Source organism: Lathyrus oleraceus, chromosome 7 (assembly GCF_024323335.1).
Source record: "Lathyrus oleraceus cultivar Zhongwan6 chromosome 7, CAAS_Psat_ZW6_1.0, whole genome shotgun sequence".
Taxonomy (NCBI): Eukaryota; Viridiplantae; Streptophyta; class Magnoliopsida; order Fabales; family Fabaceae; genus Lathyrus; species Lathyrus oleraceus.
In genome coordinates, this window is record NC_066585.1 from 138,593,577 (window position 1) to 138,618,063 (window position 24,487).

General features: G+C 37.3%; 2 protein-coding genes across 2 annotated transcripts; both read right to left on the bottom strand.

The window, feature by feature from the left end:
• Positions 1 to 2,314: 2,314 nt before the first annotated feature.
• Positions 2,315 to 5,703, bottom strand: LOC127102458 (uncharacterized). The gene is made up of 8 exons (XM_051039827.1): positions 5,647 to 5,703; positions 5,132 to 5,319; positions 4,805 to 5,000; positions 4,574 to 4,747; positions 3,717 to 4,479; positions 3,113 to 3,599; positions 2,591 to 2,732; positions 2,315 to 2,509 (listed from the first exon to the last, which is right to left on the bottom strand). Exons 1-8 carry the CDS (start codon positions 5,701 to 5,703, stop codon positions 2,315 to 2,317), a joined length of 2,202 nt encoding a protein of 733 aa, XP_050895784.1.
• A 1,430-nt stretch (positions 5,704 to 7,133) lies between these two features.
• On the bottom strand, positions 7,134 to 24,175 carry LOC127102459 (uncharacterized). Its single transcript, XM_051039828.1, has 4 exons — positions 23,837 to 24,175; positions 7,725 to 8,161; positions 7,543 to 7,604; positions 7,134 to 7,432 (listed from the first exon to the last, which is right to left on the bottom strand). The coding sequence occupies exons 1-4, from the start codon at positions 24,173 to 24,175 to the stop codon at positions 7,134 to 7,136; spliced, it is 1,137 nt and encodes a 378-aa protein (XP_050895785.1).
• Positions 24,176 to 24,487: the final 312 nt, after the last annotated feature.

The following is a 24,487-nucleotide window of genomic DNA, read 5'->3' on the forward strand; positions in this document are numbered from 1 at the left end:
CTATCCCGAGTCTCTCGGTCACCCTTTACCTAACTGATTACCAGAGCTGAATCTCCATATACTTCAAGAATTTTAATCCTTAAGTCAATGGTCGCCTCAATACCATAGATACATGCCTCATATTCTGCGATATTGTTGGTGCAGTAGAAGCATAATCTAGCGGTAAATGGAAGGTGGAAGCCAGTTGGAGAAGTGATAACTGCACCTATTCTATGACCACGAGCATTGGAAGCACCGTCGAACACGAACGCCTATTGTGATCCTGGTTCGGGGCCTTCCTTGAGGCCTGAAGTAGCGTAATCTATGATAAACATGATGTCTTCATGTGGAAAGTCAAACCTCAATGATTGATAACCCTCTACAGGTAAATAAGCAAGGCAGTCAGACATAATACTCCATTTTATCGCTTTCTGAGTCACATACTGGATATCATATCCGGTCAACAACATTTGCCACCGAGCAATTCTACCAGTGACATCATGCTTTTCAAATATATACTTTATTAGGTCCATTTTAGATATCAATAAATTAGTATGGCGAACCATGTATTGCCTCAGGCGTCGAGCAACCCAACCCAAAGCACAACAAGTCTTCTCTAAGAGTGAGTATCTAGTCTCACATTTAGTGAATTTCTTGCTGAGATAATATATTGCATGTTATTTCTTGCATGTGTTATCATGTTGACCCAAAATGAAGCCCATGGATTCATCGAGTATCGTGAGGTACATAATAAGAGGCCTACCAGGAACAAGTGGTATGAGGATCAGTGGTTCTTGCAAATACTTTTTTTATTATGTCAAATGCCACTTGACAATCATTATCTCATACAATTGATTGATTCTCCCTCAATAATTTTAAGATTGGTTCACATGTAGCTGTTAAATGTGATATGAATCTGGAAATATAGTTAAGTTGACCAAGGAACCCTCAAACTTCTTTTTCTGTTCGGGGAGGTGGCATGACTTGGATTTCTCGAACTTTGTCGATATCAACCTTAATTCCTTTCTGAATGATTATGAAACTCGATAATTTACCACATCGGACCCCAAAAGTGCACTTTGTTGGATTCAACCGCAACTTGAACTTTCGGAGCCTAGAAAACAATTTCCTCAGGTGCTCCAAGTGATCATATTCAGTTCTGGATTTGGCAATCATGTCATCCACGTAAACCTCAATCTCTTTATGAATCATGTCGTGAAAGAGGGTTACCAGGACGCGTTGATATGTTGCCCCTGCATTCATCAAACCAAACGGCATTACTTTGTAGCAGTATGTTCTCCAAGGCGTGATAAAAGTTGTCTTCTCCATATCATCGCATGACATATTTATCTCGTTATACCCTGAGAAACCATCCATGAAGAAAAAATGGAAAATCGAGTTGTATTATCAACCAAAACGTCAATATGAGGCAAGGGGAAATCATCCTTTAGACTCACTTTTTTGAGGTCTCGGTAATATACATACATTATGACTTTGCCATCTTTCTTAGGAACTGGAACAATATTATCGATCCATTGAGGATATTCAGAAATAGCTAAAAAGCCAGCATCAAACTACTTTTTAACCTCTTCTCTGATCTTGAGTTCCATGTCGATTCCGGTCCTTCTAAGCTTCTGCTTAACTGGAGGACATTCAAGCTTGAGTGGTAAGTGATGCTCAATAATGTTGGTGTCCAACCTTGGCATATCTTGATATGACCAAGAAAAGACGTCAACATATTCATACAGTAACTTAACCAACTCGGAGTGTACATGCTCGGCAAGAGATGCCCTAATCTTCATCTCTTTTTTGTTGGTTTCAGAACCCAAGTTAATAACATCCACTGGTTCTTTGTATGGCTGAATCTCTTTTTCTTTATGCTCAAGGAACCTTGCTAGCTCAGCCGGTAAATTCACAATCTTCCTTACTATCATCTTCAACTTGGTTAATTGGAAGTCCATACTTATAGCAGATTCTTGCCATGTTATTATCAATGGTTTTGTGTGCTCTGTATGTTATGAGATTATTTTTATATGATTTTAATAAAATGGAAAAAGAAAATATAAACTTTTGCCATTTCATTTTCGGTGAAAAGTAAAATAACTGAAATAAAGGGAAAAAAATTATGAATGCAAAAAACATTTTATTTATTTAATCACATAATACTTTTAAAAAAGGAGACCCTTACAAGCTATCCTCTTGTCTCGGGTGAAGACAATGGATCAAGAAAACAAAATTCATTACATTTTCTATGAATATACTATAGGAATCATGAAATTCGTCCAGTTGGTGAGCTTGAATCCCGAAGGACATTTGCGTACGAAATTGGAGTCTCCTATTTGTTGCCACTAGATTCTCCAACAACTGCCACAGTGTGATCATCTTGGAAACCCGCACTGCTGAACTTAATAGGATTGAACTTCTGCTTCCTAGGGCTTGCTTTGCGAGCTGATGGACGATAGCCAATACCGAATCTGTTGTGCTTCTGTATCACATTTACGACCTGACCCCAACCAGCTAACGGGCCTTTCTACAGAGTTTGCTTGACAATTCTGACTGAAGATAGAATTATTGTAGACGACTGATCATGATTAGAAGTAGCTGAACTGACATCTTCAAATTCTAAACAGTGGAGTGGAGTTTCAGCAACCCATTCCTCTGTCTCTATGTATCTGAACAAAGAAAGCTCACTAACCAATAGGGCTTCTTCACCATAAACTATAACCAATTTGTCATCAATCATGAATTTTAACCTTTGGTGCAGCATAGAAGTTACTTCCCCAGCAACATGAATTCAAGGTCTACCCAATAGACAACTGTAGGTCGGATTGATGTCCATGACTTGGAAGGTGATAGTAAACTGATGAGGTCCTACACAAATAGGTAGATCCACCTCACTAATAACATGCCTCCTAGAGACATCAAAAGCTCTAACAATCAACACACTGGCCCTTATCTCGGGTCCCTTAAATTGTAATTGGCTCAATGTAGCTTTTGGCATCACATTGAGCGAGGAACCAGTATCAACAAGAACTCGAGATAGTAAGGTGTCTACACACATGACCGAAATATGCAATTCCTAATATGTCTATTTCCCTCAGGAGGTAGTTCTGCTTCATTAAATCCTATATACCTGATGGCAGTGATATTTGCAACCATGTTGTCAAATTGATCGACTATGATGTCCTGCATCACGTGAGCAACATTCAGGACTTTCAACAATGCCTTACGGTGAGCCTTAGAACTCAGAAGTAAAGAAAATATAGAGATTTTGGAGGGAGTTTGACCTATCCGATCAATAATTTTGAAGTCACTCTTTTTGATCAATTTGAGGAATTCTTGGCCTTCCTCAACAAAGATACCTTTCTTGTGACCTTCAACCTGCTCATCTTCATTTATCAACCATTTTCCTTTGGAAATTTCAGATTTTGCATTCTTATCTGGAATAACCTTTGTTACAGCTGGAACAATCGTCACAATTAGAGTGGCGGGTACAAATGCCTCTGCCTGCAAAGGAGGAATATGAATAACTTTCTCCTTATGAGGGACAACTATGGGTGATTGAGACACCCTAGAAGTGTATTTTGGAGAGAATACACGGCCATTGCGAGTCATGCCTCCTGTTCTAGTTATATTAACAATTTCGGTATTAGAAAATTAAATCTCTTTTCCACCTATGTATGTAGTCGTATCAAACCTCCAAGGCACCGCCTTGGTGGCTTGATATGGGAACGGACCAGGGACACGAATATGGATAGGCTGAATCCTCTTGGGAGGAGCTTCGATCTTCTTTTTTTTGTATATTATGGTTATTGGTTCGATAACATCAATCTCTTCAACCACTCTTGATCTTGAGAACTGTACCAACCCCTGATTCATCAAGTTTTGAACACAACCCTTTAAAATATCACAATAATCAGAATCTGATTCACACACAACAGAATTATTATGAATACCATTCAGAAACCTATGCTCTTTAAGCTTTTTCACAACCACGGACATTGGAGTTTTTACATTAATGACCCTTCTGACAGATTTTGCAGTATCCTCATCAATCACTGCGTTGACCGCTGACCCGTTATGGTTTGGAAGAGCATTTGTCTTTACATTAGGTTTTTCTTCTGAAAAAGACAGAATCTTCTGATTCATCAGCTCTTGAATTTTATTCTTGAGAGACCAACAATCTTTAGTTGAATGTCCAATATACCCAGTGTGGTAGGCGCAAGAGGCGTTAGGGTAATGCTTGGGATGATAAGGAGGGATGGCCTGAGGAATTTCCTTTGGTACAAGATCCCCCACATGAATTAGATAAGGCACCAATTGAGCATACGGTACAAGGATTTTATCAATCTGAGGACGTTTACCATAGTTATTTCGATAATTTTGGCCTTGACCTTGACCCCTATTATCATAAGCATTTTGTTGAGTTTGAGCAGGCTGAGTCGGTGCGGGTTGTTGATTATGATTTTGCGGTTGATACTGGAAAGGAGGTTGCTGATACTAGGCAGCAACAATATATGGATAAAGATAATATGACACAAGATCCATAAGAACATGATACTGAGGGTGGACATTTTTTTTTCATAACACTTGCCTCACCTTCCTTCTTCTTCTTAAAGATACCTTGTGGTTTCTTATTCACAGCCGACTGAGAAACAGTACCCGTATTTTTTCCAGATTTAACCCCATTCTCAATTCTTTCCCCGATAGTCGCAATATATGCAAAATTGGATGAGGAACTACCAATCATTTTCTCAAAATACAACCCCTGCAGGGTACCCATAAAGATGTCAATCAGATCATTGTCAAACAAGGTCGGTCTGACCCGATAAGCCATTTCACGCCACCTCTGAGCGTACTCTTTGAATGTTTCGCTGGACTCTTGAGATTGATTCTGCAAATGCAATCTAGTCAGAGCCATATCCAAATTATACTTATACTTTTTTCGGAATGCTTCAGATAAATCTCTCCACGGCCTGATTTTGGCACGCTCCAAACTCATGTACAAGTCCAAGGAACCCCTAGAAAAAATGTCTTCGAAATAATGAATCAACAAGTTATCGTTATCAATGTAGGACACCGTTTTTCTATAGTACATCGTAACATGACTCTGAGGACAGCTCAATCCTTTGTATTTTGGTAAATCTGGTACCTTGAATTTTTAAGGGAGCACCACATTTGAAACCCCAAACACAAGTCTCTGGCATCCATATCGAAAGCTGAGAAACCCTCTATAGCCTTGATTCTATCCTCTAGCATCTGATAGTCTGTTGGCCTAGCCGGACTAGCATTTGGAACAATGACCTGACTGATTGGTCGAGAAACATCCTGAGCATATGCCTGAGTAGACACAGAATGATGAGCAAACAACATCTAAGGAGGGTAAGAAAAACCAGGAGGGACGGTCTGAGGAGCAGCATTCACAACCTAAGGGAACTGCCCTCCAGTTTGAGCATTAAGAGCCAGAGGTGCCCCAAACTGCACATACTGAAGTGCAGGATTGACAGGTACATAATACATCATGGGTACAAAAGTTGCCTCAGGATAGGCATTCTGAGCAACTTGGTACTGATTATGGTTCAAAGGCTGAGTTTTCTAGGAAGGAATCTGGAAGTGGAGGCGTGGGCCTCGGTATTCAGTGTCATCATCAGGAGTGTTAACATGAACCTGACCTTGAAGATTCTCAGGGTTTCCAGCATCAATCGTCTGAGGAGATTGAAACATGGGCATACCCTAAGGGAAAGCATAATTCCCAACAGCATAAGGGGAAACAAGAGCTTGGTGCAGAATGAAGGCACCTTCATTAGCAAATTGGGAAGAAAAGTTCGGGGGAATTCCTCATGGATAGGCAGCAACAAGCCTATTGGAAGCAGATGAGAATATGGGCTGATTCACAGCAGTTGGCACCATTATCTCATCAAGAGACTCAACTGTGGCAACAAGATCAACAGCAGAGGTGGTCACTACAACAACATTGGTGACAACAGTAGTAGCAGGGTTAATAGAGGCAGCAACCCTCTATTTCGAGAAATACTCCATAATGGTCTCCATGTTTCCTTGAAAAAGTTCCATTTTGCCTTGGAATTGGGCCAAGGTTTCCTTAACAGCACCGTTGCCAAATTCAAAATCAACCATGAGTTTTGTCATGTTAGCTCTGCTAAAATATCTATGATGAGTTGTCGTAGTTGTTGCGGAAAGATGAGAAGGTAAGCATTTTGTTTTCCGAAAGTCAAAGCAAGTGAATACGAGGATGCATGAACGCATGCAAAAAGAATTTTGACATATGCATATTTTCATTTTTATATAAGAAAATTTTCCAGGGAGTCCTTGAGTTTTGTTTATTAACATAAGTAATCATAAAGCATGGAGACAATATATAAAGATAAATAGCAAATAAACTCTTTTATTCAATATCCAGAAATGGAGTACAAATACAAATCATGAATTTGCCCAACGGGCTACAATAAGCTCAACTTTAACCCTATCAAACACCACCCTACAAACAAAGGTGAAATGGAATACATCCCAATGGACATTATGTGGAAACACTATAGCAAAGGCTTCCTTCAACAATTTTGGCTAGTCTTCCATGGTGTGTTCAGCAAACTGGGTCAGGCGTGCATGCCTTTCCCTCCAATACTGCGCATCCTTAATAAGGTTTTGCAATAAGGTGTGATAAGGTCCATCTAAAAGATCTTTTAGAAATATCTCCTTCTGGTCTATGAGCCTTTGAAGATGTCCATTGTGCCTCTCCCGATGATTATTCTCTTGTTTGAGCATATTGGTATTCTCCAAATCTTTGTGTGCTTGATCCATCAACCCATGAATCTCCTCAAACCTTCGGTATATCTCACTTTGTCATTGATGAAGAGTAACCTCTAGCAGCTTGAAACGGCTTTGTTCATCTTCCAACCCTTCTTGCAAACTTACAATTGGTCTTGAAGTTTCTTGATTTGCTCTTTGTAGTTAGTCTCCAATTTGCAGGCTTGGTATTTAGTTTCTGCTAGTTGCTTCTTCTTAGCTGATTGACTAACACAAGTTCCCTTTAATGCTTCGCCTACTTTTCTTCTCTTGTATAACTCGGCTTGAACCTTGTTATCCGCTTGAAGTGCTCTATCCTTCTTTTGATTCAGATTGAGCCTCATGTTCTCCTTCTACAATGAAACCTTACCAAGATTAGATCTGAGATCCACATTCTCTTTCTCTAATGCCTTGATAATTCCCTTCAGCTTGTCAAATTCAGAGATATGATTAACACTGAATTCGGGAAGCTTGATACTCATAGATGAATTTGATGGAAACGACATCAATATCTCTTTAACCTTATCCTTCACCCATTTGGTATAAGATTCCCTAGATATGCAGTTCTTCTTACCCATTTCAGCTCTTCCTTGAGGACATATCTCTCCATAAGTCTTTATAATCTTCTTGAGTAACTCTGGATTGTCGATCCCTTGTACAGAACAAAATTTTCCACATGCTTGGAATCAGGTTTGTCCACCATAGGGTATCCCAACTGACGTAGTGCCAATATCGAATTGTAGTTTATTCCACCTTTTATACCAAGAAGAGGTATATTAGGGAAGTCACCACAACTAAGAATGAGTTTGACATTATCGTAGCTTCTAGATTACCATGAAATATCTTCAGCATTCAAGAACATGATCCTTTGGTACCACTTTAGATTGTCTTTATTCTCAACGAAAGGACCTTTATTGGGTATATGCAAAATAAACCATTTATACAGTAAAGGGATACAACATATAATGGTTTCTTTCTTCTTCCGAGTCCTTACATGGATAAAGTAGTAAGTATCTGCAAGAATAGTAAGAACATGATCCTGAGTCAGAAAAATATGGATAGCAGCCAGATCCACAAAGTCTTCGATATTTGGAAACAATATAATCCCATAGATAAGTAAAGCTATAATGGCGTTGAAATCCATCCATCTTTCAGCCTCGGTAAAAGTAGTGGCCTTATCCACCAGAAACTTCGAGGTAAAACCATGGATTCTACCCTTAAGCTTGAGATTGAGCTCTACTTCCTTCTTCTCTAGGTCAAGGGCTTCAGCAAGGATATCAGACTTAGGGAACTCTTTAGTGCAGACATAAGGAACTCGGATCTTAATCCCAATATCCAAAATATGAGAGTATTCTTCCAAAGTAGGTGCTAGTTGATAATCCTGAAAGGTAAAATATCTCAGTAGAGGATCATAAAATTGCACAAGAGTATGCACAACTGTGGTGTTGGCTTCAATATTCATAATTCCTAGGAGGTTGCCATAATACTTCTTGAACTCTTCTCTGTTTTCAAGAATCAGACGTGCCTCTAGTCCTTTCAAAACTTTCAACTGTGGTTCCATGAGCTTGTAACTGTGAATGCCTCTTCTTTCAGAAGTTATGCTTTGTCTTGAGTACTCAATCAACAAACTTGGATCTTGGATTCCTGGAAAAATGCATATGCAAATTTTTTATTATGATGTAATAATAATGTATGATGGGATGATATGCATCACATAGATTCAAAGCTCTGATACATTCTGGATAATTTATACATGATGTTTGTTGTAAGTTCAAAGGTTCAACGCAGTATGAGAACTAAGGTATGTAGAGGCTATGGTTTCCTGCAACAAAAACCCATATCCCCCTCACAGGTATGGACTATGCTCCAAAGGTGATCCCTAAGAGGTCTCCCATAGTCATCGACTCGAAATGAAAATACCCTACCGTAGCAAATTCTCGCAGGACAAAACTACTTCCAAGTGAATTAGTATGGGTCTGGCTCTCGTGACAACCCAACATGTGAAACACAAGTGTACACGACTATCCACGAGTCTATCCTGTGTGTATACTAAGCTTGGGTGTAGAGCTTCACTCATGTAACATCACCCTAACCCAACAACAACATATATAGATATCTAGCATGATAGAGTATGTAATAATGCAAGATAACAAAGTAAATGATGAATAATATAAAACGAGTAAAGCATAAAGATAAACACCTAAAACAAGCGAAAACAACCAAAACTAGGCTCGACTCCTTTTAGTGACTAGGAAATACTCCAAGTATCTCTGAATATCCCTAGCAAAGTCGTTAATTGAAGCTAACAAAAATATACCCGAACGCATCGCACGTTCGAACATACAACAAAGTCACCATCGAACTTTATTTATTCCCGAAGGAAAGGTAAAACATCGGTAAAACCCAGAGAAAGACAAACTGGGAAAGGAAGTCAGTTATGCAAGGGGAAGGTATTAGCAACCTTAACATTTGTTGTACTCAGCGGGAATCATTTTGATTGTTCTTGCTCGAATGGATGTTATATCTAAGAGTTACTCTCGAAAGATAAGGGAAAGGGGGAAGAATATATAAAGTGATCGGTGATGATTAGGGCCCTCATGCCTATGTATCCTTATAGTACAATAAAGAATTTAGAGCTTTGTAGTTCATAGAACTAATGGTGGGAGGTAAAAATAATAGTGATATCAAATATGGTTTGAACCAAAGGATAATGATTTGAACTCCAAAAGGGGATGAGATTTGAACCCAAGAGTAAAACCGGGGTTAACCAAGCCAGAAGCGTTCACCACTATATAAGGTATGGCCAAAAACAAAAAGAATTAAGTGTTTGGTTTCACAATAAAAATAGATCTTGGTTCCTAAGTAGACACAAGATGGAGCTCAAACAGATTATATATTTGGCTCAAAGATAGGGTATATCACATGGAGTGAATGAAGGTAGTGGGTATTGAATGAAGGTAGTAAATAGTGGTTTATGGATATGAATGGTTCCCTAAGGCATGAGAGGGAATAATTAAGATTTTGCTCGCCAAGGTTTCGAAGCCTTGTGCCTACGTATTCTCATCGTGCAATAAGAAAGTGAGAGCATTCGTAGTTTGTGGAACCACGAGAACAAAGAAGATATAAGTGATTAAAAGTATACCTTATACCAACAGAATGGTGGAAACAAAAGAGATGTTTATCTAAGCAACGGGGACTGATAAGACAAACACAATTTCAAGGGTTAACTGCAGTGGAAACAAAAAGGTATTTTCCTAGGCAACATGGATTGATAAGAAAAACACAACTTCAAGGGTTGGCTGAAGTGTTATTTAGTATAGGGAATAGTGTATCACTGTAGGGAACAAACAATTTGGAATCAAAGAAGAATGGTATACCAGATCCATGAAGGAATGGACTCTGAACCAAAGAGTAAACATGTGTCTTAGCCCAAAAAATAAGGAATGAAGTGTTTGGTTTCATAGCCAAACATTGGTTCACAAGGTAGACTGCCACTATATCGTCCTAAAAGGATGTGCATGGAGTCCAAGGAAAAGTTATATTTGATCTCAAAAGATGGTATTTATTGATGGATGGAGAAATAATAAATAAGATAGGATTAATAAATAGGGTAGCTCGCGGAGAATTTGAATCCTCGTGCCTACGTATTCTCGTCGTGCAATGAGAAAGTCAAAGATTTTGTAGTTCGACCTACTAGGACTCACAAAAAGAGACTGAGTCAAGAGAAATGATATATGATAATGAACGGTGAAGAAGACTTGGTAGTCATTGGATATGAATCACACTAAAGTCTATGAGTAAAGGTGAATACGATGAGCAATTGAGTCATTCGTCTCGTACCCAAAGATATTCAGAATGAGATAATAGAATTCTTCACTCTCATTCATTATTTACTACTTAAGGCTTGTGGCATGTGATTCTAATCATAACTTTCAAGTTTCTAGAGAAGAATACTTGTTGCTCCTTATTATGATGAAGACCATACCAATCATTAGATTCGAATTGCACTAAAGTCTACGAACAAAGGTGAATACCTTGAGCAACTGGGTCATTTGTCCCGTACCCAAGAATACCCTAGACAAGGATAGGATTGTCCCATCCTCATCATTCTTTGTTACTTAATGCTCATGGCATACAACTTGAATCCTGATTGAGAAGTTGTTGGTAGAGTCTTCTTCTTGTTGCACTGTTTTCTTTGAAGGGAGACTTGACAATCATATGATTTTAATTGTGTCAAAGTCTATGAATAGAGGTGAATGGGATGAGCAACTGAGCCATTCATCCCGTACCCAAAGATATTCTCAATAAGTTAATGGAATTTTCCACTCTCATTCATTCCCTGTTTCTTAAGGCTCATGTCACACAATTTTAATCCTAACTAACAAGCTCTTGAAGAAACACCTTTGATATGCCTTGTATAATCCAATAATTGATTTGACTGGGATGCCTTGCACGAAAGTTTGGACTTGAGGCCTTGAGATCCACAACTTTACAGAATAGTCTCATCAAGTAATCAAGGGATTTTTGATCACTTGAATAGATTATGGTATTATACATGAATTAAAGGATTTAGTTAATCAAAAACTCTTTTGATCAACTTAAATCAAAGGGTTTGAATTAAATTGAAATCTATGATTAATCATGTACAACCTAATCTAAAGGTTAATAATATGCACAAATTATAACTAAGGGATCATGCCACAATTAAGATCATATTAACAATCTATTTAATAGCACATGACCAACAATGATTAAAAAGATCAATTAATATAAATATAAACCCTTAATCTAAGGGAGCATGTCATTAGTTGAAACAAAGTTTATACAAGAATCAAATTGATTAAACATCAATTAAGAATAAATAAAATTATACCTAATTAAAATTCTACAATTCTAATTAATTTTAAGAATCCTAATTAAAATTTTAAAATCTATTAACCTTAAAATTCTAATTAAATCTAAATTTCTAAATTTCTAAAATTCTAAAACTAATTAACCTAAGATTATAGCTAATTTCTAATACCCTAATTAAGAAGAAAACAAATTATAATCAACCTATTAAACCTAATTATTTTCTAATTAAAACTAAACAACAACAAAAACAAGTACAAAAAGAAAATGGGCCAGAGTTCTGGGGGTGCAGGCCCTGCACCAGGGTGCCAGCACAAATGGTTGGGCCCGAAGGCCACAAGCCCACAGGAATCCAGTTCACAAAACAGCTCAAGACAATGAGAGGGGTATGCGAAGTGATTATGGGGACGAAAATGAGATTCGTCTAGGCCCAATTCGGAAATGGATGAAGAAGAACTCTGAGTTTAGTTTGGGAAAGAAACATGTGAATCACATGGATCACATTTAACACATGCTCAAAAAATATCAAATGGCCCTCATCTTCATCTCTTCCCTCCATCGCGTTGGAGCTCATCACCGACGGTGGTGGGGAATCCATACACAAAATTAAACATACATAAATGACCTAAATCTCATGCTAATTCCAAATCCATAAACAAATTCAACTAAATCCTCAAAACATTTCCAGATCTAAAGGAACAGTTCAAGAACCCTAAAACTAATAACAAAAATTAAATGGTGGGTGTGTGGAATCAGAGCCCTAGATGTTAGGGCTTTGATTCATCTCAAAATACTCTACATTATGGTAACTTATTTGGAGCAAAATGATGAAAAGATTGAAGGATTCACTCACCGGAGCTGGTGTTGGAAATTCCAGGTAATCTTCTTTACAACCTTCAAAGCTCTTGCTTTTTCGATCCTATGGTCTTCAATCTACTTCTTCTATCTTCTTCTTCCAAGTTTCAAACTGAAACTGAGGGAATCATGACTTTTGATAGCTCTGATTTTAGAGGATGAGAGAGTTGAATCCAGGTGAATCGAGAGAAATGATTGAGTGATCGAAGATACTATAAATGAGTGAAGGTGAATCTAGTTATATGCAATATGATTAACGAATTTGTTTGCTCTATTAAATTATTAAAATGGAAATCAGTTGAAGATTATCAAGGGGTTAAATCAATTAGTTGAGTTTGATTCAGTTAGTTATAGTTGTGGAAGCTGTTAGAGTTACACGTGGTTAACTGATTTTTAGTGAAAACCGATTAACTGAAATTTCTGTTATTGGCATCCAATTTGTGTTAGCGTGAAATGAAGTGTGGTTAACTGATTGAAAATGTAGGTTAAGTAGTTAGTGATGTTAGTTCATATAACTGTTAATTGGTGAATTAGTGTAGGTTAATTGCAAATGATTATTAGTTGATGTGGATTAAATGTTTAGTGATGATGAAGTTCTATTTTGATGATTTAATGACTTACTCGATTTCTCAAAAATCTTGCTATGTTGTGTGCATAAATGCTATTGATGATGACCTGCATAATGTAAGGCAATTTGTATGTCATGGTCATGCACGTGGAATGGTAATGAACCTGTTATTGTAAGTTTTGTTCAAGGCATATTGTTGTATGATGTCGGAACTATGTTATAGCTATGATGCAGGATATTGCCATGGCTTGATGGTGGTGATATGATACAGGGTGTAAAGACAAGCTTCTCAAAGTGTTTTGATGAAGACATGTTCTATAAGCAAACGCGCATCTCAAAAAGAATGGTTCAAGACTCAAGCACAAGCCAAGCTTCACTTATAAAAGAATTTCAAGTCTTGTAGATTTCTATTGAATTGATCAAATTATTAAGGTATAAAGTTCTCAACCTCTCTATGTTCATTCAAGTGCTCAAGAGTTTCATTCATACATGTCATGTTTCATTTAGGCCTCTTAAATATTTTCATTTGGCCTTTGTAGCAGTAAATTCATGACCACTGAGCTATTGGTTAGCTCAACGTCAATAAAACTAGAGTCTCCATTGCACTTTTATTGTTTCTAAAGGAAAAGGGAAAAGTACGAATAAAACCCAAAGATAAGAAGTTTTCAAATCAAAACTAATAAAATGTCAGAGATTACAAGTAAGGGGGTTGGTTACACAAAGGGAAGGTATTAGCACCCAAAGTGTCCTAGGTACTCCTAGGGAGCCCTTTTTGCGTGCAAGTGTTTTAGTTGAAAAAGATGTTTGCTAAAAAACAGTATAATGAGGGGATGAGAAAAGAATTCAATTATTTACAATTTTGTGTTTGACAAGACCTTCGATCTTATGCCTACGTACCAACATAAAAATTAGGGATCAAAACCTCGTAGTTCGTGGTAAAAATTTCAAAGATCAATGGATTGATTTTAAGAAAAGCTTAAATATCTTTTGTTATCAAAGGGAGAATACTCAACCAAACATCCACCGATAATGAGGGCTTTACAACATTTAAGAGGGAGGGCTCCAACTTGGATTCAATCAACAAGTATGCCATTAACCCCTAGTAAATGGAAATACTTATAATCAATATATCATGGAATGGGAGAATTATATCTTAACCAAAGATAACTCAAATCTAAATGCTCTCTTTTGTAAAGTTTAAAAGAAAAAGGCACAAAATGGCCAAAAGGATTAGATGAGGTTGTTAGTTTTTTTTGTCTTTTTGAAAATAAGATCAATATAATTAAGTTTGTTTACAAGTTTTATTAAGAAAATATTATAAAAAAAATCAATGGCATAAGGCCAAGGTTTCTAATCATTAAAACAAGTCTAAGTTGAAAACACAAACAAAGAAGTTTTTGAAATGAGAGAGAGATTTTGAAATTTAAGAAGTAGGAGGAGATTAAGGGACTATCCTAGACAAAATTTAAAAGTTTAGAGTTGAAAAGATCTAACCAATGGGAAGCATCCACAAGACAAGAATGTCAGATAGAAACCCATTTCCTTTGGACTTTTTAGCAAGCAACAAGCATAATCATCCAAGCAATTAATATGAAGACCAAATGGTATCAAATAAAGATAACCAAATATCCAAGCAAGCATTCCAAAAGCAAACATTCTTCAATGTCTTTCACATGTATCAGATGAATATCCCTTGAAACATGCTCATAGAGACAATCATCAGACAATCACAATAAGATCAAAATAACAACTTAATCACAAAGATAAATTGAGTAATAGATAAACCAAAGAGTTGCCCAAGGGCTTGTATCAGATGAATGACATTGTCCAAGAAAGGTCTCAAAATATGGCATTGGCCAAGTCTCCATAGCATAGGGAAACTGCCTACCCTAAGTCCAAAAGTTCATATCAAATCTCAGACAAAGGTCCAACAGTCCACCAATGTATTTTTTTAGGGTTTTTGTTTTTATTAAGTATTTTAAGGTCCTAAGACCACAAACAAAGCAAAATTACAAGCACAATATAATACAAGCACAAAATATGGCTCAAGTGAGCAAAGTGAAAATTACTGAAATATAACCAAGTTACATGAATGTAAATGTCAACGAATGATAAAGTGCTAGATTTTAAATTGTATTAAAGGTAAATGGTATTAAAAGTAAAGCAGTAATAAAGAGATGTTAGTAAAGAATACAATTGTTTAAGTCATTCTCTAGAGAATACTCAACCATTCACTCACAAGCATGAAGATATGAACCTAGACATCAATCATGAGAAGGGCTCCAACTTGGATAAATCAACAAGTATGCCACTAGCTCTCATAAAAGGAAAAGAGGTAAAATCTTCACACAATACCATGAGGAATGAGAGACTTACAATCTCACTTACAAAAATGATATGCCTTTTGGGACAAATTTAGCTCTATGTTAAGAAATTGTAATTGGACTTATGTAGAATTCACAACTATCTAAGGTCGGACAATAAAAACATTGGTGTAAATGCAGGCTAGAGACAGGGTACAAAGACAAAGCATACCACACACAAAAATAAGAGGGGATGAACCTATCTCAATCAGGCTCATGTTGATTCATTTGACACAAGGTCATTGATGAATCAACTAGGATTTGATCTTGTGAAAAGTCATTAGCCATGGAGGGATTGAGGAAGAAAGAGATGAAGATGAAAAGATGGAGTGAAGGAGAATCCCCAAATTGATCAAGGGATGAACCTCACTAGATCAATATTATCCATTCATCTTGAGGGATGAAGTTCAAACTTCATCACCCCCCTAAATCCAATAGTATTGATCAAATTTAAGTCCAATTCAACTAAGATCAAGGTCAAATAGAAGATGAGTCAACACAAAGTCAAACAAATAGCTCAACAAAATATTTAAACAATTAAATAAATTAATTTCAATTTTTAAATGAATAAAAATGCATTTTAAAAGATGAAAAACCTCAAATCACTTCAAATCACCAAATAAATGGCCAAGGGATTTATCATAGGTCAAACAAGGTCAAAGGACCTTAGACTAATTTTTTTGGCATTTCTGAAAAGTCAGAAGTATTTAAAATCAATTAAAAACAAGTCAAAAATCATTAAATTCACTAAAAATATCATATTCAATCCAAAAAATAATTTTAATTCAGAAAATGGAGGAGGAAATTATTTGGTGAAAGTTCCATATTTTTTGGATTAAAATTGGATTTATAATGAATTTAATAAGAAAATAGTATTTTAAAAATTAAAATGGAAAATCAAATAATCAGAAAAAATGAGGGTCATCAGATCTCCCTTATTAATTGAGGTGGCAGATCTGATGGTCGAACGCGTGTCATCCATGGTACACCCTAGTTAAAGTGCATCAACATTAGTAATCAGAATGAAAGGTCAAGATTAGAACATGAACCAAGGATCAGATAGCCTGGATTGATTCAGCACACCACTAGAGCCCTAGCTTCGGTCATCTTCTCCTGTCACCCTCGTCGGACTGGTTCATAAAAAATGTTCACAAAAACGAATTATCCATATACTATTTTGAAGAGAAAAATATCAGGATCTCGAATCTGACCTCCAATTTCTCCAATTCTCACTTTATAGGAAGATATGTGGAATTGAAAAATGAGGTTCCATAACTGAGTTGCTTTGATTTAACCTCACAGCAACTCAATCTCATTGTCTACATTGGTAAGACTTTAGTCAAGCAAAAATCAAGCAGGGTGGAGAAATGAAAGAGAATCAAAGGAGGAAAGTTTGAGAAATTTCACCTTAGGGTGATGAATTCTGAGCTAGATCTCGATCAATTACCACTGTCCTTGCTTCCTCTTGCTTGCAAGAGATGTTTGAGATGAAAAAGGTTGTGAACCCTTGGAGTTTTAGCTCACAAACAGAATTTGAACTAAAACTCGATTTTAAAGAAATCTTCAAGATTGTTCTTTAAATGGAGGTTATGGGATTGTTGATCAAAGCTTGGGCAAGGGTCCTCTAATGCTAAGGCAATGGCAATGTATTTATAGGCTCTTGAATTCATTTCCACACCATTTGAAAAATTGGCCAAAAATAGCAAGTTGTGTGCATGGGTGCATGGGCATGCATTTAGGCCCAAATAATAATGTGATCCACTTCAAATTCGTCCATAATTGATGTTGAATTCATAACATCGAAGCATACAAAGGTATTTGAAAATTGAGTTCAAAAGTTGCCAAAATAAACCATCCAAAGGAACCATGCGCAAGTCCCTCAAATTTGAACCAAATGGAATGATCTTAGACTCTTTAGAAACATAGCATGAAGGGGAACAACTTTGATGTTAGAAGTTTTTCCATTTGAAATTTGTAAATTGATGAATTTTGGTGTTTAAGTTGGAGGAATCAAACATACTTGGAAATTTTTTAAGTTAAAAGTCAAATGACCCTTTTTTCCACCTTTAATAACTTTTTCTATGAGCTTCAAATGACTTTGGTTCCTTCTACAAAGTTGTATATATATATAAATTATATTCAATTTAGTCACAAATTTGACACCATTTGGATATTTCATGATGGATTTATGGATTTTAGAAGTTGAGGAAAATTGCTTGTTCAATGATGAAGGCCAAAATGGACCTATAATGTTTCCTCATGGAGCATGCTCTTGCAAGTGGAATTTGAAATTTCTAAAAGAATAAAAGTTGAGTAATACATCTTGAAATTGATCATGAAACTTGTATAATCTTCATATCATAAAAATTGAGCAAGTTATGGCTTTTGGAAGTTGACCTTCTATCTAGGGCACAAATAAAATGACCTATAATCTTTCACCATAAAAAATGACTTTCCAGGCAAAATTAGCTATTGATTCCAACATGAAAGTTGTTTGTAATGTCATAAAGAGTAAAGTTTATCTTGGAATAATTTCCATATGACAAAAATTGTAGGATATAGGGTTTAGGGAACCCTAGATTTGACTAGTTGACTTTTCTGGTCAACCTCCTTGAACCAACTTGCAAACTTGAAGCTCTTTTGCTCTTTGGAGATCATGGAGGATCATATATGATTTTTATTAAGTTCAATGAAGTATCCCATTATATATTTTACCAAATGTTGAAGAAACTTGCTGAGGAAGGCACACAAGATACCTAGATGAATTAGGGTTTCCTTGACAAACAAGCTTCAAACTCATGATGAATTCTTGATCGAAATAACAAATGAAGAACATGGGGATTCATATATGATGCTTTGAACCAATTTGGACCTTTGCTAACTTGATACCTTTGCACGGAGGGTCTCAAACCTTAGTTGTGAACTTGATGAGGCACACATGGACATACATTATCTACAAAAGAAACAAAACTACACTAGACATATTTTTGGTATTTTTGTTAGTAAGCAAAGAAGAATAAAGTATGATATAATCACAAATTCTTGGTGGTCTCTTCCAATGCAAACCCAATGAATGATAGGTGATGAAGATACCAAGATGTGATCCCAATGCCAATGCAAATATAATGAGATGACATGAAGAATCTTAGGGTCAAAATTGGGGTCTTACAACCTTACAATTCATTTTCAACTGCATTTGGTCTTTCTGCCTTGATGGTAATCAATTACCAGGTTTGAAGTAACCGATTACCAGCTGTCTATGCTGCCTCTTGTGATAATTCTTGTAGTAGGTAATCGGTTACCATTTTTTGGGTAATTGATTACATGGTGAAAATTTTCAAGTTTTTTAACGTTAGTTCAGGTGTAACCGATTACACCATATTGGGTAACCGATTACCACTGAACCAATGGCAGAAATAAATGCATTTTTTCATGAAAACATTTTCTGAATTGTGTTCTTGAATCATGGCATCCATTTATGAATTATGATCATTTAGAAAGGTGTCTAAGGGTTATATATACCACATATTTTCAGAATTTGAATTCACCTCCTTCACACTAATATTTCAAATAATTTTTCTCTTCATCTTTTCAAATTTTCTCAAGTGTTCTTGATTAAACTTTCTAGTAAAACTTTCTACACATAATTTTTAATATACATTTATATAGTTTCATCCATACCATTCTTAGAGAACTTGTATGTCATAAAGAGAATTGATTTCTTAAAAGGAGGAGATCAATCAATAGATTGACATATTGTTCCATCTTTCAAAAACTTGTAAAAACTCATATTTTTCTTCCTATCCTTGTTGTCCAGGACTGTTGGAAACAAGAAAGTCATTAAGAGAGGATTTTTCTCTTAGTGGACTTAGTGAAAAATCCAAGAGGATCGTTCTTGGTGTTCTTGTTAGAGTATGTATAGAAAGACTAGGTTGTCTTGTCCATAAGATCTAACAATAATAAAATCTCTTACATATGGTAAGGGGACTGGAGTACTCTCGGATTTTAAGGGGAACCAATATACGTCTCGGTGTTCTTTACTTTCCGCACTTTACCATTTCATTGCATAACCAAACCAGAGAAGAAAGAATAATTTTTCATAAAACCGGAAAAAGTTTTCAAATAATCTAACCCCCCCCCCCCTCCACCCCTCTTAGGTGCATACTCAACTTACATTTGACATTAAGACGGGTTATTGGTAACTTGCTCCGTAGATCCAGAACATGGCTTCTAAAAATAATCAGGTTTTCAAAGATGGTGGTAGTAGCAGCAAGCCTCCTCTATTCTCTAGTGAATATTTTGACTTTTGGAAAATCCGCATGAAGGCACATCTAGAGGCATAAGGAGAAGGCATATGGGGAACCATCGAAAATGGTCCACATATTCCAATTAGTGTGGTTAATGGTGTCGGCACTCCTAAGGTTAAAGGCTTTTATGATGAAGATGACAAGAAAAAGATCCTAAATGAAAAGAAAGCTATCAATATTCTTCAAAATGCATTAAGTATGGATGAGTTTTTCCGTATCTCTCAATGTAAATCGGCAAAAAAAAATTGGGACACTTTGGTGGAGACTCGTGAAGGAATTACTGAAGTGAAAAGATCCAGATTGAATACATTAAGTCAAGAATACAAAATGTTCATAATGCAGCCCGGAGAATCCATCTTTATATTGCAGAAGAGATTCGTCCATTTAACGAATCATTTTATTGCACTCAGAAAAAGCTTCACAAACAATGATCTCAACCTTAAAATACTTAGATCATTGACAAGAGAGTGGCAACCGAAAGTAACGACCATATCCGAGAAGAAGAGTCTCTCGGTCATGACACCCGCATCATTGTTCAGAAAGCTTCAAGAACACGAATTGGAACTTGGAAGACTTGAACAAAATGAAAATCAAGAGAAAAAGTCCAAAGGTATCGCTCTAAAAGTCGACTCAAAAGAAGAACGAACAAATGATGATCCGAAAGAAGATGAGAATTTTATGCTTTTTGTTAAAAGACTCGGTAAGTTCTTTGGTAAAAATGATAAATCGTATATGTTAGACTATGGCACGGATCTAGAAGGGGGGGTTGAATAGATCCCAATTAAAAACTTGAGTCGGCGCTACCAATTTAAAATTGGTTTTGAAAAATTGGTTTTAAGTGTGGAAGCAGCCGAGGAAAATTTTAGTCTAAAACGAACCGTTATTGGAAAACCGGATATGCGTTAAGCTAATGGATTAGAGATAAAGTGAAATACAAATCACTACACTAATTGCACAATCAATGATATGTTTCACTTACTAGGAATCCTAGTTCCAATGATCCAAAATACCAAATCAAACTAGTTACAAACTTAAGACAACTTTGGTTTAGGCAATTTTTCAAACACTTGGTGTGCATAAACACTCCAAGTGATATTTGTGTTGAGTAAGTAATTCAAATTGATCTAGTACAATATACTATTGTACTTTGGATTCAAACAACAGTTTTAATTTCTTACTCAATTTATATCAACGTTTGGTAAAATTGCTTAAACTAAACTCACTTAATTTTTAAGCTGAAAAACAATTGTGCAGAAAATTAAAGAAGACAGAGATTTGATGAGGCAGTTCCCACGCCGTCCTCGCTTCGGGGTACGTCTGCCCTCAATTCTAAACTTAGAATTGAGATGATTTAATTAGATATCACCTGTGAAATTTAACCGTTTATACAAGGAGTGCAAAGCAAGTAAACAACAGAACTCCCAATGTGTTGAATGATGCTTCCTATCCTTGCTCCTTGATTCAAGATGAATCAAGACCTTCGATCGTTGTTGCTAGACCTTCGATTCCAGCCCCTTTGTTGAAGAATCTTCCGTTCTTCAAACCCTCGGCCCGGCTGATCTCAAACACAACGAATCGAACCCGAATCCTTCACTTCAATATCACCGAATCCGCTACTAGACTGATGAAGACTTCCTCTTCTCAATCACCTTCGCTCAGCTGAATATTGATGAAGCAATTCGTCCAAAAACCCCCAAACACAAACCGGTCTTGGAGGACAAAACCCTAATGGTTTTATTCAAGAAAGAACCTGCCACAAGCTTCAACCCGAACCAGATTCTCCAATCACAGCTTCGAACCTTATCACCTTTAACGGATCACGAACCACATCAAAAATGATTGTGTGTAGTTGATGTGTTGTGAAATGTTGAAGATGAAGATGATGAATCTTGGACACCTATTTCACTCTTTCTTGTTTCCTTGAACACTTGAAATCAATTTGACAAATGTTAGTTGATAAAAGTGATTTGACTTCTATTTATAGTAACTAGCTTTTCAACCAAAATAACAGCTTTTCAAACAGTGGAAAAATACTCAGAAAACTGAGTTCACGCACGAGCGGTAGACCATAGGTCGGCGTGCGCTGACCCGTGGGGAATGCGCCGACCCCTATGGTCGACTCAAGTATTCCATGAGCTGACCCGTGGGAGAGGCGCCGACCCCTATGGTCGACTCAAGTGTCCCATGAGCTGACCCGTGGCCAACTGAACTATGCCATGCGCCGACTTGTGGTCGACTCAAGCAGGCATGTGCTGACCAGTCTCCAGTTAATCTGAGTTATGCGCTGACCCGTGAGCTATGCGCCGACCCTTATGGTCGACTCAAGGTCTTCAAATCTGCAAAAATTAGTATTTTGTAATTTTCATGCATTTCGTCATGATCACACTTTGTCCACATATGTTTTTAAGAATTATAACAGTTTTAGATAAGCATAGGAAAGGATATGATAGGTGATGTGTTGCATTTGTTTGTAGACATGCATGGTGGTCATTTGTCATCATCGAAACTTGCGATCGTATGTTGTCTGACACTTTGCCTTTACATACTCCCCCTTTTTGATGATGACAACCTGTGCAAAACCAGCGAGATAAACACCATGCAGTATTGACACATTATGCATACTCCCCATTTCTTTTGTAACCTAAGGCTATCCAAAAAAAAGTGACTGTTAGTCTGTTAGTTGTGGTGGTGAACATTTTTGGCTGCCTGCTTTTGTACATTTTCTCCCCCTTTGACAACATCAAAAAGAGACAAGGAATGATTAGTCAACGTAACAAAAGATTCCACAGGAAATAACACAAACAGATAATAATATCACACCAATATCATTTCTGAGCGATAATCATTAATTAAAGGAAGAAACACATTAAAATTAATGTTGCACAAACAGGCAAAACAAAAAAACATGAATACATTCAAAACAACAAGCAACATGCAATGCGCATATGAAGGTCTATGTCCTAATGGCGGTGTCCTGGATGGTAGCAGATGCTTGGGTTTCTGCTGAGGTCAGCCAGAGTTGATAGGTATTCGGCAACACCGGTCAGATGCTTGAGACTCCCGTCGACCGACCGATCCAAGTCTGCATACCGGTCATTCAAGCTTGTAGAGAGGGTGTCAAGCCGCTCATTTTGGGCTTGAATTTGACTGCTAATATGAGCATAGCGCTCATCCTGGGTTTGCATGAAGGATTGTTGAGCTAGCTGCATGTTTCGCATCATATCCAACAATTCTGAAGAGTTTGCGTGTTGTGGAGGAGACGGAGGAGATTCTTCATCGTCCTGGTGATACGGCTGGTAGAATTGACGTTGAGTTGACCAGCCCGTATGTTGCCATTCACCCCAGCCACCCCAGACGGGAACATCTTCTTCAGTTGAATGTGACTGTTGAACCCAAGCGGAGTCGTGAGTGTCAACACGTGGAGGACTATTATCTCCACCATGGTGATCAAAGGCTTGCCCGGCATCCTCTTCTTCATTTTCCTCTTCATCTTCTTCTTCTTCACTTTCATCACTGTCATCATCTGCTGCAACAGGCGCCGGAACATTTCCTCTTCGAACAAACTTGTACATTCTCCGCTCATCACACCAAAAATATCCCATCATGGACAGAGTTTTTGGGCTGAACTCTTTGTCATATGAGATGGAAGTGTACGGGAAAGACGGATGATTAACGTTGGCTGCAGTAAGGACCTCTTGAATGAAAGATCCGTAAGCAAGAGCCATTCCTCGTCCGAAATCACGTAGACTGAACATCCTACTGGCAATGTAGTAGGGCCAGTTGATTTTCTTCTTCTTCTTCAAAATGTAAATGAGATGAACCTCATCCTGTTCAACTCTGGAGAGACCACCCTTCTTTGGTCGCAGAATGCGTGAGACAATCCACTGAAGAATCCGTTCTCCGGTTTTCAGCTTGCCGGCAGTGACAGTTCGTGGGAACGCGTCATTGTTCACAAGCTGATCAGGATATGGTCGTTTCAGCATGTCATTCAATGCACTCTTAAACTCGTAGCCATCTATTTGGTGAGAGTCAGTTACCTCAGCTAGAGGATTTTCAGCATCATCCACAGACATATCAAAATATTGCTTCCAGATATTTGACTTAAGCGATACCTTTGTCGTGCCGATTCTGGAGTGAAACTTGTGCCCGTGAAAGTTATCATGAAGGCCGGCGTAGAAGACTCGAACTAAGTCTTCACTGTATTTAGCGTTGCATTCCAAGAAGTTGACAATGCCTTGATGCTGTAGCAGAGCCATGATTTCTACGAGGTGCATGCGTTCGGCGGTAAGTTTGTAGAACGCATGTTGTCGAACAACTCCTCTTTTACCGATATCTTTGTTGAAGGCTTCGACACGAGCTGGTGGAACAAGCGATACAGCAGATATGGGAAGAGATGCGGAGGATGATTCTCGGGATCTCTTTCCGGTAGGTCTGCGTGATGTGGAAGCCATTTGAGCAGGTTTGAAACTTAGTGTGCGTGGGTATAGAGTGAAGGTTTGTGAGGGTTTTTTAGAGTGATTTTGCTAGACAGAGGTTTTTCCCTATTTGTAGAGGAGAAGTTAGGGTTTTGGGAAGATGAAGGATCAAGGGACAATAGACACTAGGTAGATGCAGGTTACAAGGTAGTGGGTTGTTTGAAAGGTGATGGAATGTAAATGCACACTTAATGATGGTTTTTGAATGTAGATGCATGAAGCGGTTTAAATTTTTCTGCAGAAAAACAGAATTTTTGAGCGATGCGTCGACCATACCTCTGTATGCAT